At 37.3% G+C, this 17,340-nt stretch overlaps 1 protein-coding gene across 1 annotated transcript; it reads left to right on the forward strand.

Annotated features, from left to right (window-relative positions):
* The first annotated feature begins 752 nt into the window (after nucleotides 1-752).
* Nucleotides 753-4,632, forward strand: psma8 (proteasome subunit alpha 8). The gene is made up of 7 exons (XM_015372495.1): nucleotides 753-972; nucleotides 2,520-2,646; nucleotides 2,798-2,922; nucleotides 3,070-3,192; nucleotides 3,308-3,427; nucleotides 3,971-4,033; nucleotides 4,125-4,632. The coding sequence occupies exons 1-7, from the start codon at nucleotides 871-873 to the stop codon at nucleotides 4,218-4,220; spliced, it is 756 nt and encodes a 251-aa protein (XP_015227981.1). The 5' UTR covers nucleotides 753-870; the 3' UTR covers nucleotides 4,221-4,632.
* The last annotated feature ends 12,708 nt before the right edge of the window (nucleotides 4,633-17,340 follow it).

Here is a 17,340-nt window from a genome sequence, read left to right on the forward strand (position 1 = left end):
TATATATATATATATATATATATATATATATATAATAAAAAAATACATTGTCAGAATTCTGAGTTTAAAGTCAGACTTCTGAGAAAAAAGTCAGAATTCTGAGAATAAGATCTTCATTCTGAGAATAAAGCCAGAATTCTGAGGGAAAAAAAAATCAAAATTCTGAGAATAAAGTCAACATTCTAAGATTTAAGTCAGAATTCCAATATTCAAGTCAGAATTCTGAGAAAAAAGTCAGAATTCTAATAAAAAGTCAGAATTCTGGGATTCAAGTCAAAATTTTGAGGAAAAGGTAGGAATTCTGACTTTTTTCTCATATTATACTGAAATAAGATGCAAAAATCAGTTTACCTTTTTTTTTTTTTTTTTTACATTTTTCAGTGGCCCTAATCCTCTTCTGTATTTTAGTAGCAGAAAAATTTACCAAATATATTTCTACTACACCTTTAATTTCGTTTATGATAAGATGGCGAGAATCAAACTATCTTTAAAAAATGTATTTAATCCTTTTCTTTTCACGAGTCCAGATTTGTGAAGACCTTATTAATTTCCAGCATGTCTAGTTTACTGTAGAGAAAATCCTTAATATTGTCTGTACTCGGTCCTTCGTTTTATCTTCAAATTGTTTTTCGTGACTGTTCTCTATTTTCTTTGCCTGCTTAGTTAAACGCATTACATTTCCCTTTTTAGGTTTAAAGTGTGCTTTGATACGTTGTTTTGTATATAAATATAAATAAAGATTTGGAAGAAAAAAAAAAGTATCCGCCGTTAGTGGGTGACGCGCATGCGCATTTCCACGCTTGTTGCTAACTAGCTGAATCAAGTTGAGCTTTTACTACTTTCGTCTCCACTAGTTTGTCTTGCAGCAAAATGGCAGCAAGATATGATAGAGCCATTACTGTATTTTCTCCCGATGGTCATCTCTTTCAAGTAGAGTATGCCCAGGAAGCTGTAAAGAAAGGTTCCACTGCGGTAAGTCGGTGCATTGAATTGATGCAAAAGCTAACGTGGTCAGCATCTGTTAGCACAGAAGCTAGCCGCCACAAAATAGTCTTTATTCGTTAACCAGTTTAATATACATTTTTTCTTTTAGATATGGGACATTGTTGTGACCAAATATTATATTTGGACTGTTGACCTGTCCTAATAGTTCAGTTGGGGCGATGTTTATGCTAGCATCGTTAGCATTTTGTCGCTGTGTCACTCTCACGGTAGTTTCGGTTTGTATTTGATTTTAAAAAAACGGGACACTGGAAGAAAGTAATCGTGATGTTGGACTATTAAAGATGATTACATTTAGGCAAAACTATAGTTTCTGGGTTATATGGAGTATTCGTTGTCTCATCTACAGCATTATATAAATGCTGCCTTTCTCGCCTTCTATACAAAATCTAACTTAAACGCGATGGCATCTTGAAAATTATTTAGTAGCAGTCACAGATGAGAAAGCGTTTTTGTAGAGCATTGCAAGGAATCTAATAAATCTGAATCCGCTTTTATTTAGAAAAAAAATCTGCTTCAATTCCACATTGCATTCATTAAAGACATAACGTATGAAAAGAAATTGGAAATTGAGATGCAAAATAAGTAATACAATTTCTAAATGGCTTAAAATCTTCAGACCTTTAATCCAAACTTTGTCTTCTTTTGTAAAACACCCAATATAAACTTAATTTTGAAGATTCTGCAAAGTAAATAATGTGCAAGGAAGAGTATTATAGAAGTCTCCACTTTTGTCTGCCCTGTCACCAAGTGACAAAGTCAAAAAACAAAATAAAAATAAAAGAATAACATGCCAGACAGTTGTTGATTGGATGTAATTTGGAAATACAGCAATCAATCTGTCGGTGATTTGAAACACAATTATTCTAACCTAGATGTATAAGATGTCAAATGCAGAAAAAAGCCTTGAGGGTATTGCCTAAATCCAAGGTATCAAATTACTTTTGGTCTATAAATGTAACATTATATCAACACACAGCATGTATGGTTTTAGTTAAATCTACATCTTTTTCAAGTGTGAGTAAAGCTAATGCATTATTTATGAACAAAGATAATCTTATATTTCAGACCTGAAGGGGTTAAACTTCCACTCAGAAAACTGTTGCAAAGTTTTCTCTTTCTATTGCAGTTCTTTTAAAAAAAATTAATCTCTACAAACAGGAGGTGTTTGGGTCTAGTTTCTGCATCTCTGTGTAATGTTATGCCAGCTTGCTCAATGCCAGTGATAATGCACAAAGTTACGACTTAACAAACTAGGCAAAACGTGCTGTTGAGTAGCCACAAAATACAATTTTCTTGGTAAATTAATGGCACTTAGTCTCGATTTTATAAATATTGAAATCGTGTTAAGTTTTGACTTCATTCCTGAAACAAGCCGACTTGCAGTTGAAAATAGACTTCATAGTTTTGCTTCTCATGTGTGATTGCATCATCACTTGCACACACCTACATATAAGATATTTGATGCTGCATAATTAGGAAATGAAACCTACATTTGTCCTGTTTCTTTTGTTCAGGTTGGAATCCGAGGGAAAGACATTGTTGTTCTTGGTGTGGAGAAGAAATCGGTTGCGAAGTTGCAGGAAGAAAGGACTGTTCGCAAGATCTGTGCACTGGACGAGCATGTCTGCATGGCTTTTGCAGGTACCTCAGAAATCTGTTTCTTTTTGACATTTACATAATGCAGTCATTTTCTTTCTGAAATAGATAATGGCACGAAACGCATTGCAATATAGACTTTTATACCTTATACAATTTCTATCTCTTGTTTAAATTCTGCTTTGTTTCTTTTAAGGTCTGACAGCAGATGCCCGCATTGTGATAAACAGAGCTCGGGTTGAGTGCCAGAGCCACAGGCTAACAGTTGAAGATCCTGTCACAGTGGAATATATCACAAGATACATTGCAACACTGAAGCAGGTATTTCACATTCTTGCCATTAAAATGTAGTTTTCTATAATTTTTTTGAGCATTGAAAAATTAGACTGGAGCAACGAGGACGCCACAAAGGCCTCAGTTTGAACTTGTATCCCTCTTGAGTATTTCACCATCTTTAATGTTTTTTAGCGATACACTCAAAGCAATGGACGTCGGCCATTTGGAATCTCTGCATTAATTGTTGGCTTTGACTATGATGGAACCCCTAGACTGTATCAGACAGACCCATCAGGGACATACCATGCCTGGAAGGTCGGTGGATTTTAAAGTTCATTACTTTCTTCTTTTTGCATGTGTCACACGCACAGGGCATGTTTGAAAATGATTACCATTGATTTGGTTGTGGAACTTTGTGTAAAACATCCAGGCAAATGCAATCGGCCGCAGTGCGAAAACTGTAAGGGAGTTCTTGGAGAAGAATTATACGGATGAAGCCATCGCTGGGGACAATGAGGCCATTAAGTTGGCCATCAAAGCTTTGCTTGAGGTAAGGTCATATTGTCTTGTATCTGCTTGATTTACTTAAAATGCTTTCTTATAATTCTATTACATTAAATTTATATCTACAAACAAAATGTAGGTTTCACAGAATATCAATTTATTTAACTATATTTGTTTACCATAGATGAGAAATCTAATTTAATACATCAGCGGTATCTATGTATTGTAAATAGTATCTCAGCGAAGTTGGTTTGCCTGAAAAGTAAAGCCTATAATAAAAGAGCACATTATTTCTGGAATATACAAGTGATTTATGCTCAAAAGTCCAACATGTTAGAAAACCTGCTTGAAAATTGGGAAAGTTATCTGGACAAAAAAGGGGGTTAATAAACAGAAAATTTGGAGGATCTATCGAAATATGTTTACATCTGTTATTTACACAACTAAAAACCTTTGTGACTTGATGTAAAATTGTAACGTTTTAGATATTTTAGGACTTTTCCAAACAATTTTATCATTATCCTTCTTTTTTTTTTTTTTTTTTTTTTTTATAATTTTTGATTGCCAACTATCCCTTAATTGATCACAGGTTGTGCAGTCGGGAGGAAAGAATATTGAACTTGCTGTAATAAGACGAAACCAGCCGCTCAAGGTAAGCAAGAAGTTTACCCGGTAATGTATATCGGATGTTATTTATTTAAGCTCCTGCAAAAGCTACCCATTGTTTTCCCATGTATTTATAGATTTTGGAATCCAAGGAAATAGAGACCCTGGTGGCCGAGATAGAGAAAGAAAAAGAAGAGGAAGCGGAGAAGAAAAAGCAGAAAAAATCCACTTAAAGCTGTTGACCTAATCTTTGCTTTATTGCACTTGGATTACAGTTGTATCTTTTGGTTTCAGGATGTTAGTTTCAAATCATTTCCTCATTTGTTTTCTTATACTGAGCTTAATCATAACTTGAGATTCTGATACTGCTAGAAAATTTTCCAACATTGATGGTTGATTCTATAGTAGAAAAGCGGACAAAATCCTGTATTTTAAGGCTGTCAAAAAGACAAGTTTGGATGCACCTATTAATGCAAAGTTGCTAGGTTTGTCCACTGCTAACTTCTAATTTGTATGTTCAGATGTGCAGTTCTCAAGTTAGGATTTAGATCTTTGCCCGCCTTAGAGAATTTTCTCTCAACATGCAAGATGTTCAAATGTCCAATTCTACATGGCATAAAACCATAATATAAATAAAAGTGGATTTCTTAATGTTTTTGCATTTGTCACATTTACTGCTTAGGTTTGTGTTAGAGCAACATTATTATCATTCATCATAACACAAGCTTTATTTTCAAACATTCACTTGAAAGAAAATTTTCTTACCCATTATATTGATTACTCCACTGCAAGGCATGTACCATGATAGAGACGACTAGCAGGAGTGTAGTCTGGGGATAAAGTGTTTTCCATCTATCAGCATTCTGTCACTGAGCTGAAAATAGTGTCTGCTTCATAAAGAGCTCACCTTTCCCTCAGTCGTTTAAAACAAATTAGTGGCAGGCAAATGAAGGGTATAAAGGTGGCCACACAAGACCCCTCCCCCCCTTTCCTTTTTTTTTTTTAAGCCTCTGCTTTTTTTCTTTCACCCTAAATTCGCTTATCAAGCAACCACTGCTCTGAATTCTCAACGACACAATTATGGCCGGCGGTGTGGTTGGGCTGCTTAATGGGATCCTGGCCTCAGACCCCAGTGGGAACTTTCAGTGACTTTAATCTGGAGCCCTTTGAAAAGTTGTGCCGTGCTGCGCTGAAGTGCCCCGGGGGTTCCCTCTGACTCCTACCAAAGACATAATGGTGAATGCTAAAGTCCTTCATTTAGAGTCATCCCCGAGCCAGGATTTCCTGAGTTGGTGCCTTAACTACGACAACTCCACTTGTCATCTTGTTTGGTAGTTGTTGGAAGTTCATTTTTTGTCCTGATTATATGGATCAATTTGGCTTCTAATCAGTTTCCAACCATGAAGCCCTAGGAAATTATTCATTTTCTGTTGATTAATCACATTAATTGCCCATCACTATTTTCCTAGATATAGTATTCATGTTTAAAGGAATGAATGGATAACAAAAGGCTGTAGTTAACATGTTAGTAACCTCTTCCTGTGTAATACTTTAGCGAGAGTCATCTGATTCCTGCGGTCAATGAAGCAGGTGCAACTTATTCTTTCCTGCTGCTAAGATTTTGTCCTTTTCAACTGCTTATGAGAAGAGTTTTCTTTTTATTTCTTTACCTTTTTTTTTTTCTTCGCATTGCTGTTGCCCACAATCAGCGCTGCTATGCCTCAGGACAAAGTCCATCTCTCTCATCGCTGGCTGCTGCTCATCATTAATGCAGAAAATAATGGCTTCACCAGAGGTCATTGAGAGAAGAACAAGGCCTGGGGACATGCACTCTCCAAGCAAGTCTGCAGTCCTGCAAGCCGTCAACGCTGCACTATTGCACACAGACTGTTCTTGTAGGCCAGTTATGTGCAAAAAGGGAAATACTAGTAGTACTTTATCCCATTAGATATCCACATGTAGTATAATTACTATATAAATTAACTGTTTTGTTCATTTTTGTAGGGATAAAGAGTATTTGTGTTTACCCTTGGTAGTCAAATTTCTCGTGTGATACTCAACAATACTTCCAGGTTTCACACATTTTTTTTTTTTTCATTCTAATGTAAAACCCTGTGGCCATAATTAGAACGATGCACATTATGTAAGGTTTCTTCAACAATAATGTCTTCAGGTTCAAATAAAGGGTGAAAATAACTTGGAACAATTTTACATATTGACAGTTTGTACCAGCAATCTGGTTATATTTTATTTAATCACATTTAGTGTCTGAAATATAGCAGTTCTTTGAAACAAACTGTTGCAAGCTCAGTTGAATTAATTGAATAAGTGTTTGTTAAATTACTTCAGAAGTCTTGCTACAGATTCTCAGTGGATTTTTGGCCTGGGCTTTGACTTCCAGCCATTTTTCATCACATTTATTCTGAGTGGGGTTCTGAGGGGTGCTGGTGCCATCTCAAGCTGTCAATGGGTGAGAGGTGGGGTTCACCCTGGACAGGTCGGGCTTTGACTTAAACATTTCTATGTATGTTTAGGGTCTTTGTCCTATTGGAAGGTGAGTCATTACATTCTACAGCATAATGCTACCTACCCAATGTTTTACTTCATTTCTGTGATCTTTGGGATGTCCACCTTTAATTTTCCAACATACACAGTGTTTTCCTACAGAATAAAAAGTTTGTCATTGAGGTAATCTACCTAGAGATTGTCATTCCAGTAGTAACCATGGCCATAACCATTTCCTACACAGCCTCCCATTTTAAGTGGTAGGGCTAATGTTCTTTAAAATACCTCAGAACAGCTGTATTTACTCTGCTGTTGAATACCAAGGGTCGACTTATTAGTTGAGTGATCTCTGAACGTAACAAGTTCCTTTGGATCATCTTCACAAGTAAGTGTAAAGTGGTCTCAATGGAAAAGTATTGCACTTTTTATTTTTTCGTGCAAAAGCACATTGATGCTTGAGATAGTAGGGGATAGAATAATTACTTACAATCCTACAGTGAGGACATTCAGGCGTTGCAACTGCATATTGAAAAACAAGAGAAATAAGAAAAATCCAGTGCAACTAACAAAAAGGATAAAACAACTTCTTTAATTTGTTGGGAGCAGGGATTTGTTGGCAGCTGCTGGGAGGAAGGATCTGCTCTAATTCTTCTTAGTGCACATAAGGAGCACCAGTCCTTATTTAGCAGTGGGTTTTCACTCGATAAAGAAAATAAAACATAAACAAATATTTATATTTTAAATGTCAAACTCAATTTCTGATGTTTTAAGTCTGCAAACTATGGTAATAGAATTTAAAAAATTGTCAACAGGAAGTTCATCTAAAATTAAAATGTTTTGATTTGACAAAATATTCAGAGTCTGTAAACATCTTTACATATTATTACTGTTTTATTCACATTAAAAATTATATAAGCCAATTCAAGAGCTTTTCCAGATTAACAAAGACCTGTTGTATCAATCCATCACCTCTTTGAAAGCTGTAGGATTTACCTGTTCTGCTCCTCCCCTCCTGAACCAGCAGAGGGCAGTGTTGCATAAAAACAGCCAGCATCATATCGCTTACATTTTCTCTCACTTCCCGCCCTGCAGATTGACAGTGTGACTTCTCCAGCTAACAGGGAGCAGAATCCACTGGCCGCTGACATGTTTTTGTCTCTGGTCCTCAGCTCACAGCAACAGAGGCAGTCCGAAACAATTGAATCTATCGAGTGGGAGTTGTTTTGCTCAAAATTGTCAGATGAAAAAGCAACATTGCTCGTGTCCTCGAGCCATGGCCGAGCTGTCAGAGTGTGTTGGGTCATAAAAGGCTACGCTCTCAACACTGTCCCTTTTCTGCGCGTCACATGTCGACAGTTACACACAGAAATACACTATATTTGTGTAGAGCAAATTGGGCTGCCTCCTCTCATGCCCTTGGGGGAAGGAGCTCTGCATCAATATGAGGCAAAGTTTGCACATATTGGCTCATACGGGCTTTACACATCCATAAGTAATCTAAATATGTTTTCTTTTAATGTTCTCTTTTAACTTCTACCTCCAGGGTATATTTTGAATATCACTCTATTATCTCCTATCACACATCTTATCTTCTCTGTCCTTAAAGCTCTCTCTTTTGCTTCCCCTGCCTCACAGTTTTGCGGCGTACATTGATTTTCTACTGTTTTCCTTCTGAACGCTCCCTCCAGTCTTTTCTCACTGAGAAACATATACAGCTGAGTAACACACACCGGCAGCATCTTCTGTTGTCATTACCTTCATGTCCCCTGAATAGTACCGGAATATTAACAGTTTGCATGAAAAGACCGAAGGCTTGGTTTTGAGTTACCCCTCAAGGGTCACCTGTCTGTGGGTTTTGTCTCCCAGAAGAATACTCAAGAGTGCAACCCTCCTCTAATTGAAAGTAGACACCTCTAGCCTAGACAGGGAGAACAGGAGCGACGACAAAATGAGAAGGAGAGGCGAAAAGGGAAGAAAAAAAGGGCGGCAGACAGAGCTAAAATAAACAATTCCCAGGATGCTGCAGGCAGCGAGCAAATGGCCCCTGGGCTTCATGGCCTCTCAGGGCCATGGCAGAAGCCAGTCACACACATCACATAGCATTACTCGGGATGGGGTTACAGGAAAATGTCAGCCGACGCATAAGGAGGAACCATCGGCCCATAGGATAATTTGAGTGCCTGAGGGAGGTGCAATCTTGCATTCCCACGATTCCACTCTTTCCACCCACACCCTGTTTTCATTGTATTTTTGAATCCATTTTTCTCTTTTAGTTATTTAATGTGTGCAGTATTGTTGTTTACACTGGTGCCCATGTATGTGCACGTGTGTCCATATAATAAATAGGTTGCCAGAGCCCTTCCACCTTTGATTCCTGCTGTTTTATTCTCATGGGAATTTCATGAGCCATTGCTTTGAAGCTTAACCTTTTATATCTTGATTAAAAGACTGATTTATGCTTTAGATTGCATATGACAAATCTGAGCATCTCAAAAAATTAAACATTTTATTTTGTGTGTGTCAACTGACTTGTTATGGTATAACATCTGCTTTTAAGTGAGGTATTATTGGAATATGGTGTTCCACCTCTGCTTTTATAGCTCCTAAGACATTAAACAGCGCATTAGCGCACAGACGTACAGCTGCGTATATGCCCGTGCATCAGATAAAGACAGAGAGAAGGATGGAGAGAGCAAAAGAAAGAGACAGCACAGATATCTGAGTGCGTCTGACAGAGAGGACAGCCCCGCAGGCAGGTCCCAGCCCTTCAGCACCAAAAATGACACATGACTGCTTTGACTTTTGTCATCCCCCTGTCTCTCTACGCCCCCAAACCCAAGCCTGCAACAAACACTGAGGCGAGTGCAAAGACAGACTCAAAGACACACAGTCATACACTGTATACTGCTTAGATTACATTATCCTTATCCCCAGGACATGAGCCCTTCTTGTTGGATGACATTTGGGCTTGTGCAGCAGTAAGGTTACCTTTCTTTGCCCCTGAGTTAAAGATGCCTGTCTGCAGCATGCATTCGAAATGAAGGACGGGAAGGGGGAGAGAAAAATCAGATGAGAAAGATTTCCAAAAGCACTTTGATCAGAGGCATCAACAGTCACGCACAAACTTGTTAAGCAGTATGTAAATTTGAGCTGATACTGAATAAAGTTGCCAGAATGGCATGAATCCATTGTGCTGCGATGATCAAAATAAAAGAGGGCTTCATATGCTGGAGGGCAAGAAAGTCACAGACATGAAGGTTTTTTTTTTCTCCTTCCTCTTTTTTTTCTACAAAGAGGCTGATGTGATGCAGAGAGGAGAGAAGGAGGGGAGGGAAATGAAAGATAGGGGAAAGCCTGGAAGGATCTCAATCTAAATTAGCCGGGTAGAAGGAAGACTATGCTGAGTGAGACATATAATTAAAACCAAAGTGATGAAAACATCAGCACTCCCTCAGTCACTCACTACATGAATTTTTGGAAATCTGCTGCAGGGATGATCAAAAAATGATTCAAAGCTAAAGGTAAACCTCAACTACTGTTAAAGCACACCAGTCTCCCATTTATTCTCTGTCGTCTTCCACGTCTCTTCATCCACCTCTTTCTCCGCCCTGTTTCTTTAATCCCTCCCCCATTCCCCTTCTCCTCTCTCTTGCTGACAGTTAGAGATGAATAGATCCTGTCAAAGGGAGTCTTGTAGCCTGTCAGATTTTAAACTAACAGTTGGCAAAAGGAACACTTTCACATAAAACCTCCCAGTCTGAGAGGAAGTCATCTGCTACTGGGTTGTAGTGTCCTGTGAGTGACCACCCAGAGAGCGCTACAAGAAATACAACCTGATAGGAAGGAACCAGCTCCATACCCCTTCCATGCGCACACTTTGCTCCTCCAAATTGTCAGATTGCTGGAGACGTAAACATGTTATTGGTTTATATTTAAAATTAATAAAATGATCATTAATTTATGAGTAGAGAGCAAAGTACAAATAATATACAATTTTAAATAATTTAATTTTACTGGAGTGAGGACTGAAATATCTACTTTTTTCTTTATATATCATTTGGTTTTATTATTCCAAGGGATTGTACCAGCAGAAAAAAAATATATATAATGGCTTCATGAAATTAAACTACTAATTTGTAGAAAGGTCATATCACTATGATTATTAGCTTGACATCAAATAAATCATTTGTGTACACATTTTCAGTCTTGTTTATTTTGTGGTTTTTTTCCCCTTTATCTTACCTCAGTTGTGTCCAGACATTATTACAGTGGGGAAAAATGTTTGCAAAATTTGCCAAGTTTTAATAATTTTCAACAGTTTTATTCAATATTTTTTATATATTTTCACCAATTCAACATTTAACTAAACACGCATCAACTTAATTAAATGAGAAAACAGTCTAATGTATGTAGAAAGGGTATATGAAAGTCATTGAAGAACTTAACCCTACCCCATTTGAGGAAGATTTTAAAAAGGCCTTGCATAGAAACTTGAATCACCCAAAAACTTAAACCCTAACATTTTTNAATTAGCCGGGTAGAAGGAAGACTATGCTGAGTGAGACATATAATTAAAACCAAAGTGATGAAAACATCAGCACTCCCTCAGTCACTCACTACATGAATTTTTGGAAATCTGCTGCAGGGATGATCAAAAAATGATTCAAAGCTAAAGGTAAACCTCAACTACTGTTAAAGCACACCAGTCTCCCATTTATTCTCTGTCGTCTTCCACGTCTCTTCATCCACCTCTTTCTCCGCCCTGTTTCTTTAATCCCTCCCCCATTCCCCTTCTCCTCTCTCTTGCTGACAGTTAGAGATGAATAGATCCTGTCAAAGGGAGTCTTGTAGCCTGTCAGATTTTAAACTAACAGTTGGCAAAAGGAACACTTTCACATAAAACCTCCCAGTCTGAGAGGAAGTCATCTGCTACTGGGTTGTAGTGTCCTGTGAGTGACCACCCAGAGAGCGCTACAAGAAATACAACCTGATAGGAAGGAACCAGCTCCATACCCCTTCCATGCGCACACTTTGCTCCTCCAAATTGTCAGATTGCTGGAGACGTAAACATGTTATTGGTTTATATTTAAAATTAATAAAATGACCATTAATTTATGAGTAGAGAGCAAAGTACAAATAATATACAATTTTAAATAATTTAATTTTACTGGAGTGAGGACTGAAATATCTACTTTTTTCTTTATATATCATTTGGTTTTATTATTCCAAGGGATTGTACCAGCAGAAAAAAAATATATAATGGCTTCATGAAATTAAACTACTAATTTGTAGAAAGGTCATATCACTATGATTATTAGCTTGACATCAAATAAATCATTTGTGTACACATTTTCAGTCTTGTTTATTTTGTGGTTTTTTTCCCCTTTATCTTACCTCAGTTGTGTCCAGACATTATTACAGTGGGGAAAAAATGTTTGCAAAATTTGCCAAGTTTTAATAATTTTCAACAGTTTTATTCAATATTTTTTATATATTTTCACCAATTCAGCATTTAACTAAACACGCATCAACTTAATTAAATGAGAAAACAGTCTAATGTATGTAGAAAGGGTATATGAAAGTCATTGAAGAACCTAACCCTACCCCATTTGAGGAAGATTTTAAAAAGGCCTTGCATAGAAACTTGAATCACCCAAAAACTTAAACCCTAACATTTTTTAAATAGTGTATCTGGTAGCACTTTGAAAACCAATGCTCATATTTATTCACACACACCTCTGGTGCATTACAAATGATACAGATTCTAGATTTGTTTAAGTTTTCTTTACAATAAACTATGACAGTGTCTGTCATTTCAGCTTTATTTTATTTACTTCGATATGTTTACAGATGCATTTTGGAAACACACTATCTCACTGAAACAAGAAAAGTATTTCACAACAAATACCATTATATTCCACTTTACAATTCAATTAAAAATTCACATGACAATAATAGAGAATTAAAACTGATCTAAATTCAGCTGAAATCAAATTGTTCAATTATGTTCAATTATGGTGTCAATTTGTTTTTTTGTTTTTTTAACAATTTACAGTCCAATTTGTTTCACATTAGTTTTTGTACAGTCAAATACAGATGACTACTTTGTTAGAGCTGATAACAAGTCATGTTTGCTAAGTAAGCTGAGCCTAAACTACTGAACCCTTGAGTTGATCTTAGACCATGATATATCATTAATGCTTCTGGAGAACTGTGTCAGACTCTCAGACACACTTCTGAACTGGTTTAAATCCTACCTTAAGAACAGCTTTGTGTGATTAGGCAACTTTTTCATGATCTTGGCGCTAATGACTGGCCTGATTACTCATTTCATTCACCTTCCTAGCAATGCCCAGTTTCTCATTACAATTCATCTGATCCACCTACCCCAGTTTCTATTTAAGCTGCCTGTTTCCAGTAATCAGTGTCAGATTATTCAAGCCTTTGGTGAGAGTTTTCCAGCGTATCTGAGTGTTTCTGATTTACTGATTCTGTCCCTTTCATCCTCTAGACCTCTGAGTCCGCCTGTTCCTGTTCTGATATGTTTGCCGGACCTGTCCTCGTACTGTGGGATTCTACCTGTGTATTGAACCCGGAACTGATTACTGACTATATCCTGGATATTCCCCCGCGGTACCTCTTCAGACCTCTGATCTCCTGGTTCTGAATCCTGAGCACCTCCTTGATACCAGCTTTGGCTTTTCCTTTTGAATTATCCTGCCTTCCTTCATCTACTTGGATATGATCTGCTGCCTGTTTTTCAGTCTTTGGGACTTCAGCATCTGGGACTCTTTGGGCAGCGTCCGCCTAGTCTTGTTGGCAGCCGACAGGCTGGAACCAAACTTGTCCTCTGGGCATGGATTGAATTTTAAGACCAGGTTAGTGACTCACACTTCATTTTCATCCTCTGCCAGATAGACGTGGTCACTAACCTTTGTTCTCTCTGCAGAAGTTCCTGCCTTAGATGCTCTCGCTGTTCGCTGTAGATCCGTTTTCTTAATAAAAGTTTTTGAGAAATCTGTCTGTCGGCTTCGAAAACTGGGTCCTCTTGTTCTGAGCTCTGAATAACTTCCTTTAGAGCAGACAAGAGTCACAAATGGACCACCCCAAAGTTCATCCCTGGGACACCTTCTATTTGATATTTACATTCCAGATTGTAATAAGTAATAAGATGCATTATCGTAGATATGCAGATGACACACAGCTCTATATCACTTTATTACCAGGTGATTCCAAACCTATCCATGTACTGAACAGATGCTAAGAAAAAAAAACAATGCATGGATGTGACAAAACTTACTCTATCTGAACAGAAACAAAACTGAACAAAATTGCTAATGTGAAAACAGGATATAGAGAAACTCATCCATATTTTTCTCTTTAGTTGCATTCATCTTATCTTCACAGGCCTGCCAAAAAAAATGATCAGCTAATCCAAAATGGTACTGCTTGGGTTTTCACCAAGACTGGAAAAATAGAGCATATCACCCCAGTTTTAAAGTCCTTTTACTGGCTACCTGTTGCTCAGAGAATAAACTTTAAAATACTTCTATTGGTTTATAAATCACTGAACAATTTGGCAAATCAATACATTAATAATCTACTATCGTCATATCAACCTTTCAGAGCACTTAAGTCTTTTGGTCCAGTCCACTTTGTATCCCCAAAGCCTGAACCAAATATGGACAAACATCTATCAGTTTTTATGCACCTTTAATCTGGAACAAACTCTCAGAAAACTGCAGAACAATTTAAATGCTAAATTTCTTTAAAGCAAGACTGAAGACCCACCTGTTTAGATCTGCCTTTAATTAGTAGTCTGCAAACAAATCCAGAAGAAAAGCCTCTTATGAAAACAAATATTTTATTACATATTGACAATCTCGATATGATTATCATATGTATCAGGTTGAGGGGTTTCATAATTTTGTGTGATGATTCTGATGTTTTGATGTGTGCTTGATTGATCTTTCTAATGATTTTAATTATTTTAATTTTAACTACACATTTGTTCTGCTGTTTTATGATGTAAAGCACTTTCAGCTAATTTCAATTTAAATGTGCTATGCACATATTTTTTTTTTTTTACAAATACTTGCATACTTAATTTCATACTTGACTTTGCAGCAACCCCGAATTTCAAGAAGCATGTAGTGATGGTGCAAATAAAGAACTCCCCTTTGAAATAAAGAAAGCTTCAACCAATGACCTAACCATTCAGAGAAGTGGTAGGACACACATTAGAAAAACTCACCAGCTCTGGGTTAGGAGGTCTTTCCGAAGGTAAGAAGGAGACACAGTTTAACACACAGTCTGAGCTAAGAATACTTTCTAAGGAAAAAGAATAAGTCTGTAAAACAAATGATAGAATGTACAGAAGAAAAGACAAAGCATATCAAAGCATGCATATTTCAGGAAAAACAAAACAGTTAGTTCATAGCACATTTTTTGTTTCTCATGTCTGCCGGCTTACTTTGTGTCAATTATCTTAACACTCATCTATTCAACCTGATGACCCTGCTTAACACATAGGTATTTCTTCATTAACATGCATCATAGTATCTGCTTCTTCACATATTTTGAATACAAATGTTTTTCATTCTTTTAAATTCCTATTTAAAAACATTCCAGAAAATGATATGTTAACTCAATGGTAATTCCTTATTCATGTTATCATTACTGAATTATTCAGTACAATACAGTCAAAATATATTGACAGTGATTGCCTATTTAAACAATTATTACTTCTAGGCCCGTATTTGTTCACTGGTAATTGTTCTTAATCTCATCACAATATAATAAATCAACAGTGAAGCGTATGTTTACTTTGGCAACCTACATCTGTAACCAAATAGAAGATGAAACATTCCACCTAAGAGCCTTTTCATACCCTCCAGTACAGTGTAGCACAAGTAAATAAGTCCTCCCAACAACAAATGTCTCAGCTCTAAAATGGTCCCTGAAAAGCAACTTTTTCTCAGGACAAAAAAAAATGAATCCGCCCCCTAAGGTGTGTTCCCTGTCTTACCTTCTTTGCACAACTGCACTGAATCTCTCAATGCCTCTGTGTCTCATCACACAATGGAAACAGTGCATAGCCTCTGGCAGCTCTCTCCAGCTGAGAGCCACCTCTCTCCAGAGGACAGAAAAGGAAAACTGCCGGCACTAACAACTGATCCTGGCAGATAAAGGAGCAGATAGGAGAAGAGAGCGCCTTGGACAACACTTGCCCTTCCCTGGTCATCAGTGCTGTTTCCTTTAGTGTTTGTCATTCTTTTACAGCTGCTGGCTAAAAAAGAATCTCATTGAAAGTTTTTTTAATCTAATTTGATTCAGAGCTTTAAGTGTCATACAGCATACCACCTTTAAGTGTTAACATTTAGCTGGATCCATGTAAGTCATATTGATTAAGATTTCTCTTGACCTCCAATAAGAATATGGCTTGCTACAAACACTGGATTTTTGAGACATTTGCTGATGTGTTATAATGTAGCAGTGCTATTCCAGATGACCCAGCACCAGATCAGTGCATCATTCATTCTCCTCAGGGCAGCTGACTAGAAAAGTACTTAGGCAACACAGCCATCAAAGGTCGCAGAGGGCACAGCTGGAAAAGCCCTGGGTCAAAGCCCAAACCTAGTCTGATTAACTGTACATCAGCTGCATGTTAAGATCATATACAGAAATAGTTCCACATCGGAAGTTTTGCCTAACTCTTCTTTATCCAATTCTTCTTCTTCAGCAATGCAGTGTGTGTGGTCTATAAGAGCCTAACACCTGGTATTTGTCCTGAGAAAGACCTTGATGGGGAATGGGGTCTGAGTGAGGGTGCTTATTTTATTATCTTCTACTCTGCTGCAGGCTATAGCTGTATTAATGCAATGGCAGGGATCTTTGAAGTTGTGACTTTATGAGACAAAAGCTAATTTCCTTTCCTTTGTTCATTATCGAGAGAGACTTCCAGCCAGGCGGAAAAGCATGCCGTGCTAATTATTTCATTCATGAGTTGTACTCAAAGTATGTAATGGATTTCGCTGGGCTTTTTACAGGTAGGCAGGCTGATATGATGCACGGGTTTGTTAACTTACACTGCTAGAGCTGTGCTTCTCAGACTGTTGCAGAAGTGCTATTTTGGCTCCATTTGGTGCTATTTTGAACATATTTTGCGATATTTATTTACATGATACATATGAATGAGCTAATTATCCAACTAACAGGTTAAGTGGAGAAAGTTGCAAGAATTCGCTGTGTAAACTGATAAATGGACACAGTTAGAATTCATTGCATTTCTACAAAAAATTTAGGATCTACTTATATAGGCTTGAGAAAAAGAAAAACATTTCAAACTTCAGTTGTAGGAAACAGTGAAAACATATGTATTTTATCAAGATTAAACTTTATTGTCAACAGGCCTAAATTAAGAGTTGATGCATTGCTACTCTTTCTGTTCCTCTACATATATATATGCCCTGATTACTTTTAAGACCATGAGAACTTTGAAACTCATTTCAAAAAGGAGTTTTAGAGTTTGCAGGGCCAAGTTAGGCATTTGACATAATGGGATTTCCATCTGCCCCTAAAACACAACTTGGCAGAACATGAAGGCAAATGCAGCATTTCACATTACATCTTCGCCTTGCGCAAGGATGCCGCCCACAACACCTGAGTGCTCCTAATCAGGAAGATGTGTGCATCTTGTCATGGATGTGGGTTTGGTTCCTTGTGAGACAGAGTTGGTTCACAGACACACACATGCACACCCAAAAAGAGTGCAGCTATGATGCAAGTAAAGCAATATACCTCCTCCAATTTTGTCTGACACCCCTCCCCTTTCTCCTCTCCCTTGCT

The sequence above is a fragment of the Cyprinodon variegatus genome, unplaced genomic scaffold (assembly GCF_000732505.1).
Source record: "Cyprinodon variegatus isolate N-32 unplaced genomic scaffold, C_variegatus-1.0 Scaffold73, whole genome shotgun sequence".
Classification (NCBI taxonomy): Eukaryota; Metazoa; Chordata; class Actinopteri; order Cyprinodontiformes; family Cyprinodontidae; genus Cyprinodon; species Cyprinodon variegatus.